The following is a 22,365-nucleotide window of genomic DNA, read 5'->3' as shown; positions in this document are numbered from 1 at the left end:
TCTTACGAGACGTTCTGTTATAGGACAAGGGGGGGAGGGGGGTTTGTTTTTTCGGTGTTTTTTTTCGGGCTCTCATTCGGTCCTCCCATAGGGTTAGCAAGGATAGTTTCTACCGGGTTCACTAGACGCTCCAAAAAGGGAGGGAGAATGGTCATTGGAAGAGAGATATGGTGATAGTTAATGTTATTACCTATAATGTAAGGGGCTTAAACACAAAAAGGAAAAGATACAGGATAAATGACGAGTTGCAACATATGGAAGCAAATATAGTATGTCTCCAAGAGACGCATATAACATGCACTTCTAGGATTAGACTGAATTCGGTTAATTTCCCGGTATGGATTTATGGGGATTCCCCATCCTCATACTCTAGAGGGGTTGCTATAGGCTTTAGTAAAACAACGAGGTTTAACTTAGAGGAGCGACTAGTGGACCCGGAGGGACGATACCTGTGCTTAAAAGGAATGCTGTTTAATCTTAAATGTACAATTGTCAATATTTATGCCCCAAATGAAAACGCTGGTACATTTTTGAAGAAAGTATTGAACAAAATAGAAGATTTTAAAGAGGGGAAATTAATCCTTGCTGGGGATTTTAACTGGAGTATGAATCCTAAAATGGATACCACAGCAGGGGGTCTCAGGACATCTGAATACAAGCAGAGAATGTTTTTAAGGGCTCTAGCCTTATTCCAGCTACAGGATACTTGGAGAGTATTGCATCCAAAGGATAGAGATTACACATGCTTCTCCTCGGTCCATGGTTCCTACTCTCGCATAGATTATATCTTTTTGGAACACTCATTTTTGATGGCACTTAAGAAAGCGGAAATAAAAATAAGAACAGTGTCTGATCATGCGCCAGTTAAGATCCAGTTGGAGATAGGGGAGAACCAGGGACCAAGGATGAATTGGAGATTGAATGAATCACTGTTACAGGACAAGGACTCTGTAAGTGGGATTGAGAGGGAACTGGAACAATTTTTTAGATTAAATGAGACACCGGGAATCTCCAGCCCTATATTATGGGAAACGCACAAAGCAGTTATAAGAGGAGTATTAATAGGGATTGGAGCGGGGAAAAAGCGTGAGAGAGAGAGGAGGAAAACCCTACTGTACGAAGAAATCCAGAGACTGGAGTTGAGTAGTAGACCAAGGGGGCTCCAAGATACTCAGGATTTAGTAAAAAAAAAAAAAGAGAACTAGAAGATTGCCTAGAGCAGGACAGGAAGGCCGCTCACCACATCCTGGGAACAGAGAAATATCAATGGGGAAATAAATCAGGTAAATGGCTGGCCAGGAGGGTGAAGGAAAAAAAAGTAAAACCTTCATTCCAAAAGTGAGAAATGATGCGGGGGATATACAAAATATGCCTGAGGATATAGTGAATACATTCTATACATATTATAGGGCCCTTTATAATATTCAACAACAGGATAACATAGCGAATAGAGGATGGGAAGCCATAAAGGATTATTTGAAAGGGATAGACGACCCCAGGGCTAAACAAATAGAAATGGAAGCATTAGAAGCCCCAATATCAAAGGCGGAAGTTGAGTGGGCGATTAAAAATACAGCTAAGGGAGGTTGCCCTGGACCAGATGGCTTCCCGATCTCATATTATAAGCAATTTCAAAAACAGCTGGTCCCAAAATTATGCGATTATTTTAATGCAGTGGGGAGAGGTGGAAAATTTCGAGATGAGACATTACTGGCACATGTGGTCCTGATACTGAAAGAGGCAAAGGATCCGCTTGCGGTGGAAAGTTATAGACCAATTTCCTTGCTAAATTCAGATATTAAACTTTTTGCAAAAATTATATCTGAACGATTAGGACCTCATGTGCCAGAGTGGATACAGCAGGACCAGGTTGGATTTATTCAAGGGAGAGAAGGGCGAGATAATGTAATAAAGACCATTATGTTAAGCCAGGAAACCATAAGGCAGGGGGCCCCCCACGATACTCATGTCTATAGATGCTGAAAAGGCATTTGACAGGGTTAGCTGGGGGTTCCTATTTGAAGTTTTGGAACGATATGGAATAGGGGAGAGGATGAGAGGCTGGATAGAAGCGTTGTATACTCAACCTAAAGCTAAAATTAGAATAAACGGGGCCCTGTCCTGCCCCCTGGAATTATGCAACGGGACAAGACAGGGCTGCCCGCTTTCCCCACTATTATTCATATTGTCACTTGAACCCCTCCTGACGGCTATTAGGAAGAATCAAAACATCCAGGGAATACGAGTTGAAGGGAGGGAATACAGGGTCGCTGCTTTTGCAGATGATCTCCTGCTCTATATTTCTAGCCCTGAGACCTCCATACCGGCGATTATGGAAGAACTTAAAATTTGGGAAAGTTTCAAACTTTAAGGTTAACGCAACCAAATCTGAAATTTTAAACTTAAATATACCAGCAGAAGAGCAGAGAACCCTCCAAGCTAAACTCCCTTTTAGGTGGTGTGGGAGGGAGCTAGTCTATCTGGGAATAAAGCTGACGGCAGTGATGGGCGATTTGTTTGAGGTTAATTACATCCCCTTATTAAATAAAATCAAACAGCATCTGGATAAGATCCAATATAAAGCTTTATCATGGATAGGGAGAATAAACGTAGTTAAAATGTTTATCCTACCAATGTTTATTTACACATGTCAAATGGTCCCCATACTGTTACCACAGGGCTATTTAAATAAATTAAGAACTATGATTAAAAGATTCATATGGGAAAAAAAAGCGGCGAGGGTGGCTCTTAACCACTTGCCGACCGCCGCACGACGATGTACGTCCTATTTTTGAAGAGGGATATCTCGGTAACGGCAGCAGCTGCTGCCACAACCGAGATATCCATCTCTTCAGGCGGCGGTCGGCTGTACGATAATGGTGGTCTCCGCGGCGGATTCGCCGCGAGATCACCGCTATCGGCGGCGGGAGAGGTGCCACCCCCCCTCCCGCCACCCTTCCGCCGCTTACCGGAGCCGTCGGTAGCGGCGGAGGCGATCGGGTCCTTCCATCTGCTGGGCATAGAGACAAGTGAGGCTAAGATGGCCCCCACTCGTCTCTATACCATAGGAGGGCGGAAGCGACGTCAAAACGTCACTTCCGCCCATACCTCTTAAAGGTATATTCTTTTTTTAAATGTCAGATTTTCTTTTTTTTTTTTTTTTTTTGCATTTTAGCCCAAGTATGAGATCTGAGGACTTTTTGACCCCAGATCTCATATTTAAGAGGACCTGTCATGCTTTTTTCTATTACAAGGGATGTTTACATTCCTTGTAATAGGAATAAAAGTGATCCATTTTATTTTATTTTTTTTAAAACAGTGTAAAAATAAATAAAATCAATTAAAATAAATAAGAAAAAAATTTTTTTTTTTTAAAACACCCCGTTATGACGAGCTTGCGCACAGAAGCGAGCGCATACGTGAGTAGCGCCCGCATATGAAAACGGTGGTCAAACCACACATGTGAGGTATCGCCGCGATCGGTAGAGCGAGAGCAATAATTCTAGCCCTAGACCTCCTCTGTAACGCAAAAAATGCAACCTGTAGAATTTTTTAAATGTCGCTTATGGAGATTTTTGAGGCTAAAAGTTTGACGCCATTCCACGAGCGGGCGCAATTTTGAAGCGTGACATGTTGGGTATCAATTTACTCGGCATACCATTGTCTTTCACAGTATAAAAAAGTGAATTTTTTCCAAAAAAAAGTGCGCTTGTAAGACCGCTGCGCAAATACGGTGTGAAAAAAAGTATTTCAATGACCGCCATTTTATTCTCTAGGGTGTTAGAAAAAAAACAATATAAAATGTTTGGGGGTTCTAAGTAATTTTCTAGCAAAAAAAACTGTTTTAAACATGGAAACACCAAGTCTGAAAAAGAGGCCTGGTCCTTAAGTGGTTAATATCCTGACAAGAAGCAAAGACAGAGGAGGGTTAGCAATGCCCGATTTTAAAAGATATTATGAGGCTATAGCAATTTCACGAATCACAGATTGGATACATAATAAAAAGGGGAAGGATTGGGTGGAATTAGAAATAAAGTTAAGTAGAAGGGAATTAGGGGAGATAATATGGATACCTGCAAAATATAGAGAATTAGGGAATAGCACAAATTTATTGACAAAAGGGTTACTTCGAATTTGGGACACAATAAATAAGAGACATAATTGGGAACACAACTCGCCACTAATCCCACTATTGGACACTAATTTTTTTTTACCAGGTCAAGAGGAACACGTATATTATAGTAGATAGGCTAAAAAGATAATATCAAGCTACAAGATGTTATGGAAGGGAATAGGTTATGCACATATGAGGAAATTATAGGGAAGTGGGGACACAAGCCACTAGACAAATGGAGATATTCACAGTTACATTATTTTACTCAGTCTTTAATACAACCACTACGGGGTAAGGAGCAACTTAGACCACTAGAGAAGTTGGTAGTGAACTGTCATTGCCTGGTAAAAAGGATCTCAAAAATATACGAAATCCTAACAGATGTAGGAGAGCAAAAGTACCCCCCATATTTGGACAAGTGGGAAAGGGAAATTGGACCTTTAGATAATGACCTCCATAGAAATAGGATCATTAGACGGACTTACTCGGTAGCTAAAGACTCACAAACTAGAGAGATGTCATATAAACTCTTAACAAGGTGGTATATAACCCCACAGCAAGGAAATAAAATTAGGAGTGAGACCCCCTCAACATGCTGGAGAGGGTGTTCAGTGGTGGGTACTTTTGCTCATTTTTGGTGGGAGTGCCCCAAGATACAGCTATTCTGGGAGAAAATCATAAAAGCGATCTTTGAAATAACAGGAGAAGGGATTAGGAGAGATCCCTGGGTATGTTTATTTCACGACCCGGAAAAAGGAGAGAGAGTATGCGCATTCTCTGGTCCCTGGCTTATTGAACTCTGCTAAGGCTCTGATCCCGCGAAGATGGAGGAATCTCGACCCTCCATTCATGAAGGAGTGGGTAGAAAGATTAGAAAGTATACGAAATATTGAAGAGACAATGTTTAAATTGGATAATTTAGAAGAGAGATATCAGAATAAATGGCGACCCTGGATACAATTTCGAAAAACTGAAAGCTATTTGAAGATGCTTGAATGTTAGAAAAACTCTCTGGGTAAGGACCGAGTGGGGGGGGGGGGGAGGGGGCGGGTGAGGGATAAGGAAGAGTATCTGTAAAGAAATGTTGTTGTATTTATTATTATGCTGAACAGTCTATATTTGTATATTTTGAAAAATTTGGAAAATAAAGAATAATTAAAAAAAAAACATTGATAGTTTTGGACATGGACATTTGCTTGGTGCAAGGCTACAGAGCATGAATGTGGACTGGAGAAAACTACTTTTCTCCAGGTTTTGGTATTCGGTCATGGGGCTCTGTAGTTTGGAGATTCCATAGTGTATTGGGTGGGACGGGATCTCCAACCCTGTGTCCAGATTTTGTAAATTACCAGCAGGGTGTGTGTTCAGGTGAGCACAGCACTTATAATGAGGGTATGGGAAGACCTCATGGCTCCCAGTTGGAGACTGCTCCACACCCAGAGAGACGGGAGGTCTCCAGGAGTCAGAGAGGTTGCAGGAGGCAGCCAGAACGTTTGACTGCAAGAGGCAGTGCAACGGCCTGAGGACTAAGGCCAGAGCGGAGCTGTGGGCGCTAAAGAGAAGCCATCCACATTGAGGAATCCTGTGGTCTGTGTGACCAGGAAAAAGAGCAGAGGTACTGCTAAAGAGTCATGTGGGCCAGCATTTTCTGTGTGTTTATTTGCTGGAGAAGAACACCTGTGTGGGAAACCTTTATCTCACAGACTTTTATTTGCCTTTTTAATAAAAATGGGCTACCATGCCCTTAAATATAGTTCCTGACTGGCTTGAATCTCTAACAAACGCATCTGTCATGAGAGCTAATGGGTCCCCATGTTACAAGTGGATGTTGGATGCGGGCACAAGACGGTGGAATCCGGGTCCTTGCTCCACAGTGAGTTCAAGTCAGGAACTATTGGCTGTGTGTGGAAGTGCAGCCAGGCAAAAGGCATTGCGTGTTGCAGGTGGTGTGCCTGTGAATGAAAAGTCTATTATTATTTTTTTTTTTTGCTATGAACTGTTTGTGTGCATGAGACAGCACAATCTGTGTGTGCAGGTAAGGAAAGCTTGCATGAAGTGTAAAGCAATTTGCTTTAAAGTGACAGTGCTTCATTTTTTGCTGGAGGGCGCAAAAGTGTGGTGGAGTGACTGAATATGGAGAGTCCACCAGTGTTTGAAAAAAAGGGAAAGCAAGCCAACCCTCAGTGCAAGGAGAGAGTGCAAAAGATGTTCATACCTGGAAAAGGGGTGTTGTTGCCCCTGGCATCACTTACACACGTAGGTCAGAATGCTGTTTGGGGTGCAGAGAGTGGGGGCATGTTTTCTCCAAGTGCCCTTTGTCTCAGTCTCCAATACAAGGTGACACGGCCAGACAAAGGTCTGCAACAATGTTTAGGAAGCCTGATTTGAGTCCCAGGAGTGTCCAAAAGGGTGATCAGAAGTTCAATAAGTATGTGGTTGCCCGTAGCAACGGTGGTGATGTCAAGTCTGCGGACTATGCAAGAAACGTATTGCTGACAGAGGATCGTGGCAAGTTGAAAGCAACAATGCTTCAAGGAGAGCAAAGTCGCTGCATTTGGCAGAGTCAGGAAAGTACAGCTGGAAAAGTGCCATCTCCCTTAGCAACAAGAGATCGGGAGGAGCTACAGTGGAGATGGGGAACGCCGTCCCACTAAAGATATGTGCAGAAATAGGAAAAAGAAAGGGAAAAACCGCGCTTATCAGATCAAAAAAGATAATTAAAAAGGCAAGCAGCAAACCCAAATGTTATACTACATTCGACAATAAAATAAAAAAGGGTGGGTTGCGCTAAAACAAATAACAAAAATTAAAAAATACATAAAAAGAAATGAATATGTGACTATACCAATGAAGTGTCACCCAAAATACATAAGTGAATATATATATCAATCCTATACAAAAAAAATGTGTAAAAAATATACAATAATATATCAGTGAGAATAGCAAGTACAAATCACCATTGCTAATAAAAGCAACGTAAATAATAATTGACTAATCATATAAACACGAAACAGCTAGCCAAACTGTGTGGGTATCAAAAGAAATGCACAATAGAATTCATTTAGCTTAATAAATTAAACTAGTGAAACATAATTGTAAACAGTGAAAAAAGCTTATTGACAAAAAAAGGATTTTAAAATGTCCATGTAAAGTCCTTAGTTGAAAAAAAAGGGAAAAGATTTTTTATAATAACTCCACAGTGGTAAGGTGATGACAGACCATCCAAAATATTGTGAGTAGTGCACGCCTCCACCACAAATAACACTGCCGCTTACCAAAGGTATATGGTTCTTTGTTATAGAGAACCATACAGCGCAAGTGAGTGATTCCCCCAGTCCAGGGTGTTCACAGGTGGATACAGGAACAAAATACTTCTCCCAGCCTCCAAACACTTCCTCTCGTCAGTGACCGTAAAGGAAATAAAACTCGCAATAGTGTAAAACCCAGATACTTTAATGAAGTTAGAAAAACAAATTGCACACTTACAAGATGTCAGTATACAGATCGCATAACAGATTCGACCCGGCCGGTCTCGATATGCAGCGCCCAATATGTGCAGAAATGTACCATGCCTGGAATGTGGTCAACAGGGGCATGGCATTTTTTCTTGTCCCAGGTTATGGAACATGCCTGGAGATGTGGTTACTAGGCAGAAGTCTTTTTCTGCAAGCCCAGATTTTTGTGCAAACATGTTTTCAGTCACCTCTGGCAACAGTGAATAAGTACCTGTTGTGCCTACAAGGGGTGCTAAGGAGTCAGAAGTGGCTTCTGCAGATTCATCCCATGGCCACCAGGGAGAGTTGGCCAGTAAAAGTGCAATAAAGGAAAGACAACATACTCAAATGAAGCCAGAGAAACTGTCTACAGATTATGGTAAGACTGTTGCAGTTTGTGGGACTGATCCCAGTGAAGTGGGAGTATATCCAGCTGGGAGATCGGCAGAAGGTGTAAAAATTTACTTGCTGCAGTGTGCTACCCTGAGTAGTGGGGAGACAGGTTGAAGCTCAACCTGCAGCAAGGTTAAGAACTCAAAAAGACTGAACTCTGTATGTGCCTGGTGTAATCCACTAGAATGCTGGAAGTGGTAACCTAGGGGTGACAATACAGGTTGTGTGCCAGGTTCCCTAGTGACAGGTGCTACAGAGATGCCCAGGGAAACCTCACAAGAGCCCACAGTGATGAGGCAAAAGAATGCCTTTGGAGAGGAAGGTTGATGTGCTGAGCGGTACATAGGGTGCTGGGTGTTCTGACCAAAAACAGCCTGTTAAAGCTTATAACACTGCTATGTCTATGAATGGTGATACATGTACTTATGGTGATGTGTTCACTAGTAATGAGGAAAGAGGGATGTCTCCTTTGGCAACCAGACACAGGACCACAGGGTTGTCCATGGAAGTCTCAGGGGCTCTCCATGCGTTTGAGCCAGAGATTTTCCAGGACAACGCTGAATTTGCTCTGGTGGAACAGACTGGGTCTACACCATGCAGTGAAAGTTTGTGTGAGCAGTCCATTTACCATATGTGTAACCCAGTTGGTAGGGGGTTAAGTCAGCTGGCCAAAGCTGAAGGTACACAGCTGAGTGTGTTAGCGACCCAGGAGCAAGGTGGTGATGGTGTATTGCAGCCTGCCTTGTTTGATGAAGCATTAACAAAGAGTAAAAGCATGTTGTCAAAATAGAACTGACAAAGGTACTGTTTGTGCTGCTGAGCCCTCATAATGGAAGCACAATGGATTGGGACAGTTGGGCCAAACAATTACTACCCATGTTAGACAAGGCTATGTTGAGTGACGGGTGTGACTACAACTGCTATGCCAGACAGGGAGATTGCAGAGCGACCGATGGTTGAGGGTGCGTTTGTCCCTGCAAGGATTGTTTCCCTCCAGTCGGAAGGACCAGATCAGGGCGCATGCATGGCAGATGTGATGTTCACAGCCCAGCAGCTGAATGTCCAGTGTCAAGGTGACAATGTAATGAATATTGACTTGCAGAGGCTTATTGGTGAGTTAGAGGGCATGAGTGGGAGACATGCGTCTGACAGTGGTTCAGAGGAGATGGTGATGGATACTTCCAGTGAGGTGGAGACCCCCTTAAATGTCGTGGCCCCCTCAAGCTGCAGTGAATGAGTCCCTCCATGTCTCTGATAAAGGAAAGGTCCCCAAAAATGTTTTGCATATTGATGTGGAGTGTGTAGAAATTAAAGATATGCTAGTGGAACCGCTAGAACTGGTGAAAGCTCATTCCTTGTATACCTGGGTGCCTCCATTACAGTCAGATGTGGTAGTGCTGCATGGTACCAAAGGGTGGTGCCAGGTAATGAAAGCTGTGCTGGGTAACATTAATCACCAGTGGAACTGGTTGGTACGGTGCTTATTAATAGTCGGGCAAGTAATCTCACAGTTCCCTGTGAGGGTGCTTCCAGATACGGTTCAGTACGGAAGGCGTTCTGGGGGGCTGTTGGAGACATCAGAGGTCTCTCTGCCTGATGCAGTGATGGACATGTCTGCTAGTGCGGTCCGAGGTGCGGCTGAGCAGGGTTTAGTAAATGGCGCGGATACTGCCTCACTCGCTAAACCTCCTGAGAAGGAAGGGCCAGATATGGACGCGGCAAAAGCAGAGATTCTATCTGTCATCTGCAGAGAGGTACAAGTCGGGGTACCCGGAGATGCTCTCAAATATAGTATGGAGAGGAACAAAAATTGTGACATGGAAAAATGTGAGCTGGCAAAGATTGGTTTTGCTATAAATAGGTCATGTGTTGCTCAATGTCAGTTGTTAGGACAACTGCCCACAGAGATTTGGACAACAGGTGAAGTGAAGCCTTGTGAAGGTCTCATAGGGGATAGCTGCTCACCTGTGTGATGTCCCTCCTTGGGCCTGGCCCTACCAAACCCTGAACAAGAGAGAACTGATGATATCAGTAATTGGAGAAATGGTGGTGTATTACTGAATGTTAATAATGGCCTTGATATGACCATGAATAATTTCTTGAAAAAGGAACGTGATACACCGATATTGAGCTCTGGGGAGTTGGTAGTCAAAGGTAAAGGCAAAAGAGTTGGTGAACGTAAGAAACCTGGTGTGATGGGGAAAACAGGTACCAGTGAGGGAAAAGGTGGTTCCTCATCAGGCGTAGTGTCTGGAGCAAGTTCCCTACAGAATCCAGAAACTTCGTTGGAAGGAAGTAGCAGGAAAGGCAGGGTGCCACCAGAAAATAAATGTGAGCTCAGGAACCCCAAGGACAGAGGGAGTAGGCTGAGGATACAGAACTGTAGGATCCCGTTGCGAGCAAGGGGGGGTTGTGCCTGGAAACGCACCCTGAAAAAAGATTGGGCCTACGCAGCGAACAGCTGGCGCAGAGGTGCCCCAATCAAGTATTGGGGTTGGTGTGTTCCAGCCCCTTCGGGTTCGAAACAAGGGGAGGGGATATGTGACAGTAGGAGATGCTGTCAAGGTAACATTGATAGTTGACAGGGTATGCACATTTGCTTGGTGCAAGGCTACAGAGCATAAATGTGGACCAGAGTAAACTACTTTCTCCAGGTTTTGGTATTCGGTCATGGGGCTCTGTAGTTTGGAGATTCCATAGTGTTTTGGGTGGGACGTGATCTCCAAACCTGTGCCCAGACTTTGTAAATTACCAGCAGGATGTGTGCTCAGGTGAGCGCAGCACTTATGAGGTTATGGGAATACCTCATGGCTCCCAGTTGGAGACTGCTCCACACCCAGAGAGACAGGAGGTCTCTAGGAGTCGGAGAGGTTACAGGAGGCAGCCAGAATGTTTGACTGCAAGAGGCAGTGCAACGGCCTGAGGACTAAGGCCAGAGCGGAGCTGTGGGCGCTAAAGAGAAGACATCCACATTGAGGAATCCTGTGATCTGTGTGACCAGGACAAAGAGCAGAGGTAATGCAAAAGAGCCAGGTGGGCTAGTATTTTCTGTGTGTTTATTTGCTGGAGAAGACCCCTGTGTGGGAAACCTTTATGTGGGATATAAGGGAGTGTAAAGAGGAGGGTGGCCTATGCGTAGGGTTAGTGGAGTCCATTGAGGGGTCAAGTACTTCATTGAATTCTTCAGATATTACTATGGGATTGGATTTAAAGGGTTGAAGTTGGGGAAAAAAGATTTAAAAAGGGACTTTTGGTGAGTATTAGAGGCATATAGGCTTACTAGAGGCGTATAAAAATTTTAATTGTTGCAGTAATAATGAGGAATAGACCATTGGGATCGATATCTAAGGTGTGGAAGAGGAAGAAAGCTGAATCACAAACAGAAATCAAGACTCCTTTTCGTTTGAAGGTAGCATTGGCAAAAAAAATGAGGGAATTTCAGGTGAGGGCATCTAGGTGGTTTAGAAGCTGTGAAGTGCATCTCTGGACGCATAATATGTTGCATTTGGCTGAGAGGGCTTCTTTCCACAAAAGACAAAAAAGAACAAGAGCCCTAGGACTTTGAGTGAGGTGGGAGAAATTTGGCAAACGTTCACAAAAAAATGCAATAAGGTCAATTTATTAATTACAAAATGTTGCATAACCAATGGGAACAGCAATAAATGTGCGTTACCCGGCATAGTGGCCCAGTTAAGAACACAAGCAGAGATAAATATCAAATCATTACATTGAATACACATCCATTAAATAATAAAATTGATTTACATTGGTAAAAACAATTGATATATATACATCATCATAGGAGGTAGAAATTGTACATGCGTAAATGAAACACTATGTAAACAGTAGTAACACACTGCAAAAAGTGCCCAGCAGTGTAAACATAACAGGAAGCATCGATCGTGCCCTACGCGTTTCGCGAGTCTATTGCTCGCTCTTCAGGGGCAGATACATTATTCTCTGAAACAAAAAATATATATAATGCAGAATTAATATAAAAATTGAAAAGGGGAAGGTTTGGTTGGCAGGAGGGGTCAAAAAGACGAGAGCCTCCTACTTACCAATCCGCTGGGCTAGGTCTCCAAAAACTGATGGCAAGACGGCGGCAGTAGAAAGTGTCCAAGTCGGGGACTGAGGGGACGCAGCAAGTGAACCGCAGAAGGAAGGAACCAGGACGTCCAGCACAGGCTGCACAAAGCACTCGGTCAGCGGTCTCTAGTATATCAAACACGTATCTAGAAAGTATGTGTATATAGATGTATAAGGGTATGAATAGATATGCACATGTCTAAAGAGACAGCATAACATACTAAACTCCAATGATAGGAGTCAACATACTTGTCTAGGTTCATACAGGTTAAAATGCTCCATATCTCTGTATGCATATAGTAGTCAATACTCTAAATGGTATGGGGGCTGTGCTAAATTAAAATAAATTAAACAGACAATACAATATGGGTGGATAGGTAGTATTGAAGTAAATCCATGAGTCTGCTTGATGTATTACCTTGAGAAACTAAAACGAGCCACAGCACGGGACGTGCATGCCTAAACCTGTGACCACTACATCAGACCGACATCCCGCAAATGCAAGTTGCAGCCGCGCCGGACATCCGGATATACCAACGGCAAGTCCACAAACTCCGCCCCCAGCGTCATGTACGGATGGTGATGTGCTGCCGTCAATGGCGCCAACCATCACAGGGGGTGTGCACCTGCAATCACCCAACCTCCATCCGAGATGTTCCACACAGCCCACAGTAATGTGAAATCGAAGGACATCACAATGTGGGCGTGGAAAACATGGCACCGAAGTGCAGGTGGCCACGCCCATCAGAAAGACAGACGGGGACAGCAGGAGGCCAGAAGAGCCTCCCTTTTGCACGACGCAGCCCCCGAGCTGAGCAAACACCGCTGCCATCAGGGCAAAGGGTGAGAAGAATTCAAAAAAAAACCCCGGAATACATCCCCCAAAAATAACAATAAACAAAACTAAACAACAGTTAAATGATGTATTGGATGAGATAGTGAACACTTGCCAGCAGTTTAGACAGACCGGATTGTGGGCAAATTGGGTGTCTTCCACCCGGATTAATGTGAGCAAGAAAAAGTTAGGGTCTGGAAAACCATTCTACCACCTCCATCCTTACAATACACAAAAAAGAACAAGAGCCCTAGGACTTTGAGTGAGGTGGGAGAAATTTGGCAAACGTTCACAAAAAATGCAATAAGGTCAATTTATTAATTACAAAATGTTGCATAACCAATGGGAACAGCAATAAATGTGCGTTACCCGGCATAGTGGCCCAGTTAAGAACACAAGCAGAGATAAATATCAAATCATTACATTGAATACACATCCATTAAATAATAAAATTGATTTACATTGGTAAAAACAATTGATATATATACATCATCATAGGAGGTAGAAATTGTACATGCGTAAATGAAACACTATGTAAACAGTAGTAACACACTGCAAAAAGTGCCCAGCAGTGTAAACATAACAGGAAGCATCGATCGTGCCCTACGCGTTTCGCGAGTCTATTGCTCGCTCTTCAGGGGCAGATGCATCATTCTCTGAAACAAAAAATATATATAATGCAGAATTAATATAAAAAATAAAAATTGAAAAGGGGAAGGTTTGGTTGGCAGGAGGGGTCAAAAAGACGAGAGCCTCCTACTTACCAATCCGCTGGGCTAGGTCTCCAAAAACTGATGGCAAGACGGCGGCAGTAGAAAGTGTCCAAGTCGGGGACTGAGGGGACGCAGCAAGTGAACCGCAGAAGGAAGGAACCAGGACGTCCAGCACAGGCTGCACAAAGCACTCGGTCAGCGGTCTCTAGTATATCAAACACGTATCTAGAAAGTATGTGTATATAGATGTATAAGGGTATGAATAGATATGCACATGTCTAAAGAGACAGCATAACATACTAAACTCCAATGATAGGAGTCAACATACTTGTCTAGGTTCATACAGGTTAAAATGCTCCATATCTCTGTATGCATATAGTAGTCAAAAGTGATCTCTTAAAGGGACTGCTAAGCCCTTTGGCATTCAGGGATAGTATTTTTAGTGACATAACTATATATGAGGATTTGTAAATATATCAGATGTTAATATTGGCAAAGGGGAAGAATTGACCCTCAATGATACTACCAGGCAAGTGAGAACTAACTTACCAGACATTACGTAACAATGCAATGAACATAATAAAACAAGTGAACCATACTAGCCCATGGGAAGAGGGGGATACGAAGGAGAAGGAGCTAACTAGAGTAAAAAGATATGAAAATAAGTAAACCAAATTGTGTGCATAGCACACCAATACTCTGGGGTGGAGGATAACAAATGTAAACTAACATGTAAGAACAGGAAAAAAGGAGTCAAACAATTGTTGTTTTAACATGAAGATCCAGCACAGGGAAAATGTATTAGAAGCTGTGAAGGCTACAAAGCCAGTGATGGTCAGTTAATATGGTAGCATTAGGTTTTATCAGCCGGTTGCTATACAGCCGTTATATGGGGTAGCCAGTGGAGAAGGAGATAGTCCCCAATTTTGTTTTTTTAAGCCTTGTTTGAGGTGGTAGATGGTTACTGATTTGCCCTGGAAAGTGACGATAGGGAATCCCCATTTGTATATGATGTAACGCTCCCTCAGTGTGTCCATAATAGGTGCAAGTTCTTTGCATTTTTGTGCCGTGGCTGCAGGAATATCTCTGTCGAGTGTTAAGGCCGAGTATGGCTCTGGGAAGGTTGACATATTCTTGGCAGATAGAGTATTTGTTCCTCAGTTTGAAAGAAATTGATTCACGCCAATACGTTGCAAGATTTTTCTGCTGGGATATGTGGAGGTGTGAAAATTCTGTGTGCCCTATCTATTGTGAGATCTAGGGTGGTTAGTGAAGGAACCAGCATTTTGAAAACTGTTGTAGGTAAGAGGTCAGCCCTGCAGGGGGAACGGTCTCAGGAATGCTTCTAATTTTGAGATTATTTCTGCGAGAGCGGTCCTCTAAATCTGCCATTTTGGCAGTGATGCTTTGCATCTCTTCTGCTTGGTGTTGGTCATCATCAGCCAATTCGTTGTATGCGATGACATAGTTACTCAATTGGTGTTCCAGGATATCTGTGCGGTCCCCTAATCCATCAATCTGAGATTGCATGTGAGAAATGGATTTATTTGTCTCTTCTTTTTGCAATAAGAGAAGCATGTTCTCAGAGACAGGATTATCAGTAGTTGGTAAGGCAGCAAGGGTGACTGACTGCTCTTGTTCAAAATCAGTGTCGTCATCATCACCTGTAGGCTGATGGTATGTGAGGTGTTTTTTGCTTACCACACCTTGCTGAGTTGGTGAAGTATGAGGGTATGAAGCTGCTCTTTTAGTGCTGTCCCTGGGTTTGTTCCCTTTCGGAGCAGAGCAGTCCATGTCTTCTGCTGCTTCTCTGAAAGTGACATGCTGTGAGTGTGTCCGGTCCTGTGCCATTTTGGCTGTGATCAGACAGGGAGCAGCTGAAGAAATCAGCGAGCTTACGAGGACCTTCATCACGTCCAGTGAGGTCTCCGGGAGCTGTTCTGCCTGTCTCTATGTGGCGATCACAGCTGTACCGTGTACCATATGCTAATGTGTTCCCTGTGCTGTCAGAGATAGGGGTCTAAGCGCCCATTACGTTGCGTGGCCAAGCTCTGCCCCCCTTCTAAGCACTTTAACCACTTAAGGACCAGGCCTCTTTTTTTTATATGTATTGTTTACAAGTTAAAAATGTTTTTTTGCTAGAAAATTACCCCCCCCCAACCATTACGTTTACTCTCATCACTCTAGAGCAGGGGTGTCCAAACTTTTTTCAAAGAGGGTCGGATTTGATGAAGTGAACATGCGTGAGGGCCGACCATTTTTCCTGACATTCTTTGAACCGTTAAAATTCGGTCTAAGTGTGTTCGTTCGAGCTCTAATACACTGCCCAACAAGAATTCTCTTGTCTTCGTGGCTGTGTGTGGGAAGAGATGAGCTTGGGCGTATTTGTACATACAGTATTAATTGGCGTATAACACTTTAAGAGGGAAGGTTCAGGAAAAAATAATTTTAAATAAAGAACTGTGAAGCAAAATAATGGTCAGTGCCCATCAATGCAGCCTAATCATTGCCCATCTGCAGATCCACCATTGCCAGGAACGCAGCACCATTGCCAGGAATGCCCCCACCATTGCCAGGAATGCCCCCACCATTGCCAGGAATGCCCCCACCATTGCCAGGAATGCCCCCACCATTGCCAGGAATGCCCCCACCATAGCCAGGAATGCCCCCACCATAGCCAGGAATGCCCCCACCATTGCCAGGAACGCAGCACCATTGCCAGGAACGCAGCACCATTGCCAGGAATGCACTGACGAACGTCAAAGGAGAATCTCCTGTTTACACAGCGGCCTCTTTAATAGAAAGTCCCACCTCCTCTGATGGACAGAACAGTCGTCCAATGGCATTGCCAGAGACGGACTTCCTATTACAGAGGCCGCCCGTAAACAGGAAATTCTTCTGTGTACGGCGTTCGGTCCTGCCTCCTCTCTGTCCCTTCCGAAGCATATATATCTTTTGTGGCCCCGGCGCTGGGAGATCGTCGGGGGCCACAAAAGATATATATGTCCAAATAACCAGGCGGGCCGTTTAAAACCTGCCCAGAGAATAAAATGGCAGTCGTTACAATACTTTCTGTCACACCGTATTTGCACAGCGGTCTTACAAGTGCACTTTTTTTGGAAAAAAAATACACTTTTGAATTAAAAAAAGAAGACAACAGTAAAGTTAGCCCTACTTTTTTTTTCATATTGGTGAAAGATAATGTTACACCAAGTAAATTGATACCCAACATGCCACGCTTCAAAATTGCGCCCGCTCATGTAATGCCAACAAACTTTTGCCCTTAAAAATCTCCATAGGCGACATTCCATAGGCGACATTTAAAAAATTCTACAGGTTGCATGTTATGAGTTACAGAGGAGGTCTAGGGCTAAAGTTAATGCTCTCGCTCTACCAATTGCGAGATACCTCACATGTGTGGGTTGAACACTGTTTTCTTATGCGGGCACTACTCGCATATGTTTTCGCTTCTGCACGCGAGTTCGGCAGGACGGGGCGCATTTAATTTTTTTTTTATCTTATTTATTTTATCTTTTTATTTTTTATTTCTACACTGTTTTAACAAAAAAAATAATAATTATGTCACTTTTATTCCTATTACAAGGAATGTAAACATCCCTTGTAACAGAAAAAAAAGCATGACAGGACCTCTTAAATATGAGATTTGGGGTCAAAAAGACCTCAGATCTCATATTTACAATAAAATGCAATAAAAAAAAAATTGTCGTTTAAAAAAATTATAAAAAAAATAAATGGTCCTTTAAGAACTATGGGTTTGAGTGATGTTTTGACGATATCTGTCCTCCAAGTGAGGCGTGCAATTGTCGGCAAGTGGTTAATCTGCAATATCCTATGGAGCACTCATTTCTGAAAAAAATGTCTGGTTCCGGATTTGGCTAACCTCTGACTGTGCCTCTAGACGATCTCCTGACTTTTACAGATGCCATGGATAAGAGACTTGCGTTTATTTCCGAATCCTATTTTGTCCTGATTGGTCTGTCCATGCAACCTATTATCACCACTATGGCAATATGCCAGACTTTGGCAGTATATGCATGGCCTGTGACCTGGGATCTATCACTATGGACGCTGAAGTAATTCAGCCATTTTCTCCTTTTGTCCCTGCCAAACCCCTCACAGACCTCTTCTTCCAAGCAATTCCGACACAAACCCTGGAATCCCAAGCTGGCTAAACCCAGTTCCTAGGCACCTGTACAGTGCAGGTTGCCCCCCATTTCTTTGAGTGGGGTGACATCTGTTGGCCTGGTTTGGGGGCATTCCAGACTTTTAGGTTCAGCTTGTTGTCCCCCAAGGCTACAAACTAGAATTTCAGTCTCTGCCCGCTACCTTCTTTCGATAAAGGAGGGTATAAAGGAGTACATTAACAGTGCTGTTATAGATCGTTCCTCACCATCAGGAAAAAGTCAACATAAACTGGCTATCAACTTTTACTTACACTTTAATAGAATTTAAAGCTGGGCTCCATACAGTGTCATCATCCAAAGGATTCCTAATTCTGTATATCCACTTTTGTCATTCATACACTTCTGCTATACAGCTCAGCCAGGAGGGTGAGACTTTCTCATTTTAGGAATACAGTGCTGTCGCAATTTATCTTACAGCCCTCCATTGCGTAATAAAGGTACAACAACACAGTTATAAGATATAAATGCTATTTGCTCTGCTCTCCCCATCTGTCCACAAATTTGCATGAAGCAGAGGATGATAGGTTGCTAATGCTTCTACTTCAATTAGTCTTTGTAATGTTGTGCAAGGGGATGCCTGGAGGCTACCAGAACCTGGACCAGAATGTCCTATACATTACACCAAGTGTATATTCATCATTTACTTTTCAATTAAAGGAATGCAGAACTGTATTAAGGTATTAGGTTGGTATGTGTGTGTGTGTATGTATGTATGTATGTATGTATGTATGTATGTATATGTATATGTATATATATATATATATATATATGTATATATATATATATATATATATATATATATATATATATATATATACACATACACACACACACACTCTCACAGAAGTGAATACACCCCCCCCCCCCCCCACACTTTTTTGTAAATATTTTATTTATTTTATAACTTTTCATGTGACATCACTGAAGAAATTACACTTTGCTACAATGTAAAGTAGAGAGTGTACAGCTTGTATTACAGTGTAAATTTGCTGTCCCCTCAAAATAAAACACAGCCAACACTTAATTATTTTGTCCCAGAGACTAAAATATGTAACCTAATTGGTCCACAATATATTGAAATGATATTGCGTGTACTGCTACATTATTCTCAATTATTTTAAATGTATGCATCCAAAGAGGTAAATGCGTGTTTCAAGATATTGTTTCATTTGTCACAAGATTGTAATTGACAAAATACTATGAAATTATAATGTTTTAGCTACTTTCACTTTTAGATGTTGCAGATCCTAGAGGTCTTCATCATGAGTATGGGTTATTCCTATCTCAAGATGGATGGAACCACAACTGTTGCCTCTCGTCAACCCCTCATCACAAAGTACAATGAGGTATGGAAATATTCTTAAATGCATTTGCTATCTGCTTTAGTTTGTTTTTATATTATACTCCTGGTATATTTTTATTTTTATTTGCCTTGTTATAGCTTTGTTTATAAGTTTACGCCTGGCAGAATTTTTAAGACGTGGGGCTTTTTTTTTTTTTTTTTTTTTTTTAGAAAAACTTGCCTACCAGGGCAATTTTATATTTTTGCACACGATAAAATCTAAATTTTTGCTAGAAATTACAGTACCCCCTCAAAAAGTAAATTATTTTCTGAAAGATGAGCTGCAAAATAAAATGGTGGTACCGTATATACTCGAGTATAGGCCGACCCGAATATAAGCCGAGGCCCCCAATTTACCCCCAAAAAAACTGGCAAACTTATTGACTCGTGTATAAGCCGAGGGTGAGACATGCCTGTCCATCCCTGTGTGTGTGTCCGTCCATCCCTGTGTGTCCGTCCATCCCTGTGTGTCCGTCCATCCCTGTGTGTCCGTCCATCCCTGTGTGTCCGTCCATCCATCCCTGTGTGTGTGTGTCTCCATCCATCCATCCATCCATCCCTGTGTGTGTGTGTCTCCATCCATCCATCCATCCATCCCTGTGTGTGTGTGTCTCCATCCATCCATCCATCCATCCCTGTGTGTGTGTGTCTCCATCCATCCATCCATCCATCCCTGTGTGTGTCTCCATCCATGTGTGTGTGTGTGTGTGTGTGTGTGTGTGTGTCCAGCCTACCTTTGTCCCGAGCCTCCGTCCCGTGCCTTGCCTCCTTGCCTCCGTCCCGTGCCGTGCCTTGCCTCCTTGCATCCGTCCCGTGTCGTGCCTTGCCTTGCCTTGCCCCCGTCCCGTCCCGTGCCGTGCCGTCCCGTGCCCTCTTCGTCGGCGGCCATTGTAAAGTTCAAAAGCTGCGCCGCCGCCTTCGCCTGTGATAGGCGGAACACTGAATTTCCCAGCAGCCTGTGTTCCGCCTATCACAGACGTCGTATCATCCTCGTCCGTAGTACGAGGATGATACGATGTCCGTGATAGGCGGAACACAGGCTGCTGGGAAATTCAGTGTTCCGCCTATCACAGGCGAAGGCGGAGCCGGAGGCGCGGCTTTTGAATAGAATGGCCGCTGTCTGTCTGCTCGACACGCTGATCGAGCGGGCAGACAGCGATGACTCGAGTATAAGCCGAGGGGGGCACTTTCAGCCTCAAAAAAGAGGCTGAAAATCTCGGCTTATACTCGAGTATATACGGTAGTTGCAATTTTTTATGTTGCTCAATATTTGCACAGTTATTTATAAAAATGTACAGTATATTTCCAGAAGAAAAAATATACAGAAGTGAATTTTATTGCAAACAAGCACAATGTTATATAAAAACGAATAAAATGCCAATATTGAGATTACCAATGTGATACGACACACATAAAATGCATGAATATCTTAGTACAAACCGTGCATTATATTAAACATAATACCATATTATATAAAATGTCCATTGTGCTGGCAAATTAAAACAATAACAGATGAAAAGTGCTGCACTATATTGAAGTAACCAATGTGATATGACACACATAAAGTGCATGAATGACTTGGTGCCAAACGATAATATCAAACATATTAAATAATAAAATAAAAAATGTCCATTGTGCTGGCAAAGCAAAATCCTGTGATGGTGCTCCAAAGATGACAAGGTGACAACAAACTTGTGCTCCCACCATGTGAATCTACTTACCTCAGGGCGTTTGACCGCACACCTAAGTTTGGTCAAAAAATGCCTGTGAACCACCCCTGTATTTGATGTGAATGAAACGCTTTGGGATCTTGAGACGTCCAGCAGTAAGATCCTCCGTCCATTTATAAAAGTAAAGTCTAAATGGTGTTTTATCGTTTAAAAACTGATTTTATTTATAAAACATCAATCTGGGTACTTGCATCTTCCAGGTGCTAAAGCACAAGACTCTATAGCAGATAAAAGAAAAAAAACGATGAGAGCTTCTCCGTTCGCAGCATTCAAACCTGCTGCCTACTGCACCATCCTGCCCCCTCCCCCACGCGTGTTCGACACAGATCAGTCACGTGTCCTCCTTAGGGGGATTGTAAGTGGACGGTGCTTAATGCTGGTTTAAATACTGTATCGGCGGCCGTGTTTTCGTAGTTCGAAGGTACGCCATCCTTTTTAGTGATCATAGACCCATTATCATGCAATGAATCCCCATTGAACTAAATCCTATGTTAAACAAATGAACAGCTGGATGATTGGATGTCTCCTTTTAAGATTCCAAAACTGTGCAATGTACAAATATACGATTCAATTTTGGCTTGTTAGAGGAATTAAATTATGTTCGGATGTTTTGTTTGTTGGAGATAGTTTGTCCGTTCTACTGTAGCGTCCGACTGTTCATTTATTTAACATAGGATTTAGTTCAATGGGGATGCATTGCATGATAATGGGTCTAACTAAAAGGATGGCGTACCTTCAAACTATGAAAACATGGCCGCCAATACTTTATTTAAACCAACATTAAGCACTGTCCAATTGCCATCCCCCTGAGGAAGACACATGACGGATCCTTGGAACACATGGAGGGGACAGGACGGTGCAGTAGGCAGCAAGTTTGAACTCTGCGAAAGGACAAGCTATTTCGTAATTTTTTTCTTTTATCTGCTATAGAGAGGTGCGCTTTAGCACCTGGGAGGATGTGAGTAGCCAGATTGATGTTTTATAAATAAAATACGTTTTTAAATGCTAAAACACCATTTGGACTTTGTTTTTGTATATGGACGGAGGAACTTACTGCGAACCCAGGGGTGGTTCACAGGCGTATTTTGACCAAACATAATGTGCAGTCAAACACCCTGAGGTGAGCAGATTCACGGGGGGGCTGGGAGACACAAGTTTGTTGTCACCTTGTCAACTTTGGAGCACCATCACAGGATTTGCCAGCACAATGGACGTTTTTTTATTTTATCATTTAACATGTTTGATATTATAGTTTTGCACTTTATTTATATGTGTCATATCACATTGGTTACTTCACTATAGTGCGGCACTTCATCTGTTATTGCTTTCATTTTCCAGCACAATGGACATTTTATATAATGTATATTATTATGTTTAATATCATGCATTGTTTGAAGATGTTCATGCATTTTGTATGTGTCATATGACATTGGTAATCTTCATATAGCAC

General features: G+C 42.7%; 1 protein-coding gene across 4 annotated transcripts in view; it reads left to right on the top strand.

Moving 5' to 3' along the window:
* Positions 1–22,365, top strand: part of ERCC6 (ERCC excision repair 6, chromatin remodeling factor) — a 426,222-nt gene that overhangs the window by 357,738 nt on the left and 46,119 nt on the right. For all 4 annotated transcript variants that reach the window (XM_077454825.1, XM_077454823.1, XM_077454824.1 and 1 more), the window contains one exon: positions 19,079–19,189. In XM_077454825.1, coding sequence (XP_077310951.1) covers positions 19,079–19,189 — 111 coding nt within the window. The remainder of the gene's footprint in view (positions 1–19,078; positions 19,190–22,365) is intronic.

The sequence above is a fragment of the Lithobates pipiens genome, unplaced genomic scaffold (assembly GCF_037356315.1).
Source record: "Lithobates pipiens isolate NorthernLeopardFrog02 unplaced genomic scaffold, aLitPip1_a1.2 Scaffold_25, whole genome shotgun sequence".
NCBI lineage: Eukaryota > Metazoa > Chordata > Amphibia > Anura > Ranidae > Lithobates > Lithobates pipiens.
The sequence above is the reverse complement of the archived record's forward strand: the minus strand, read 5'-3'. Positions and strand labels throughout refer to the sequence as shown.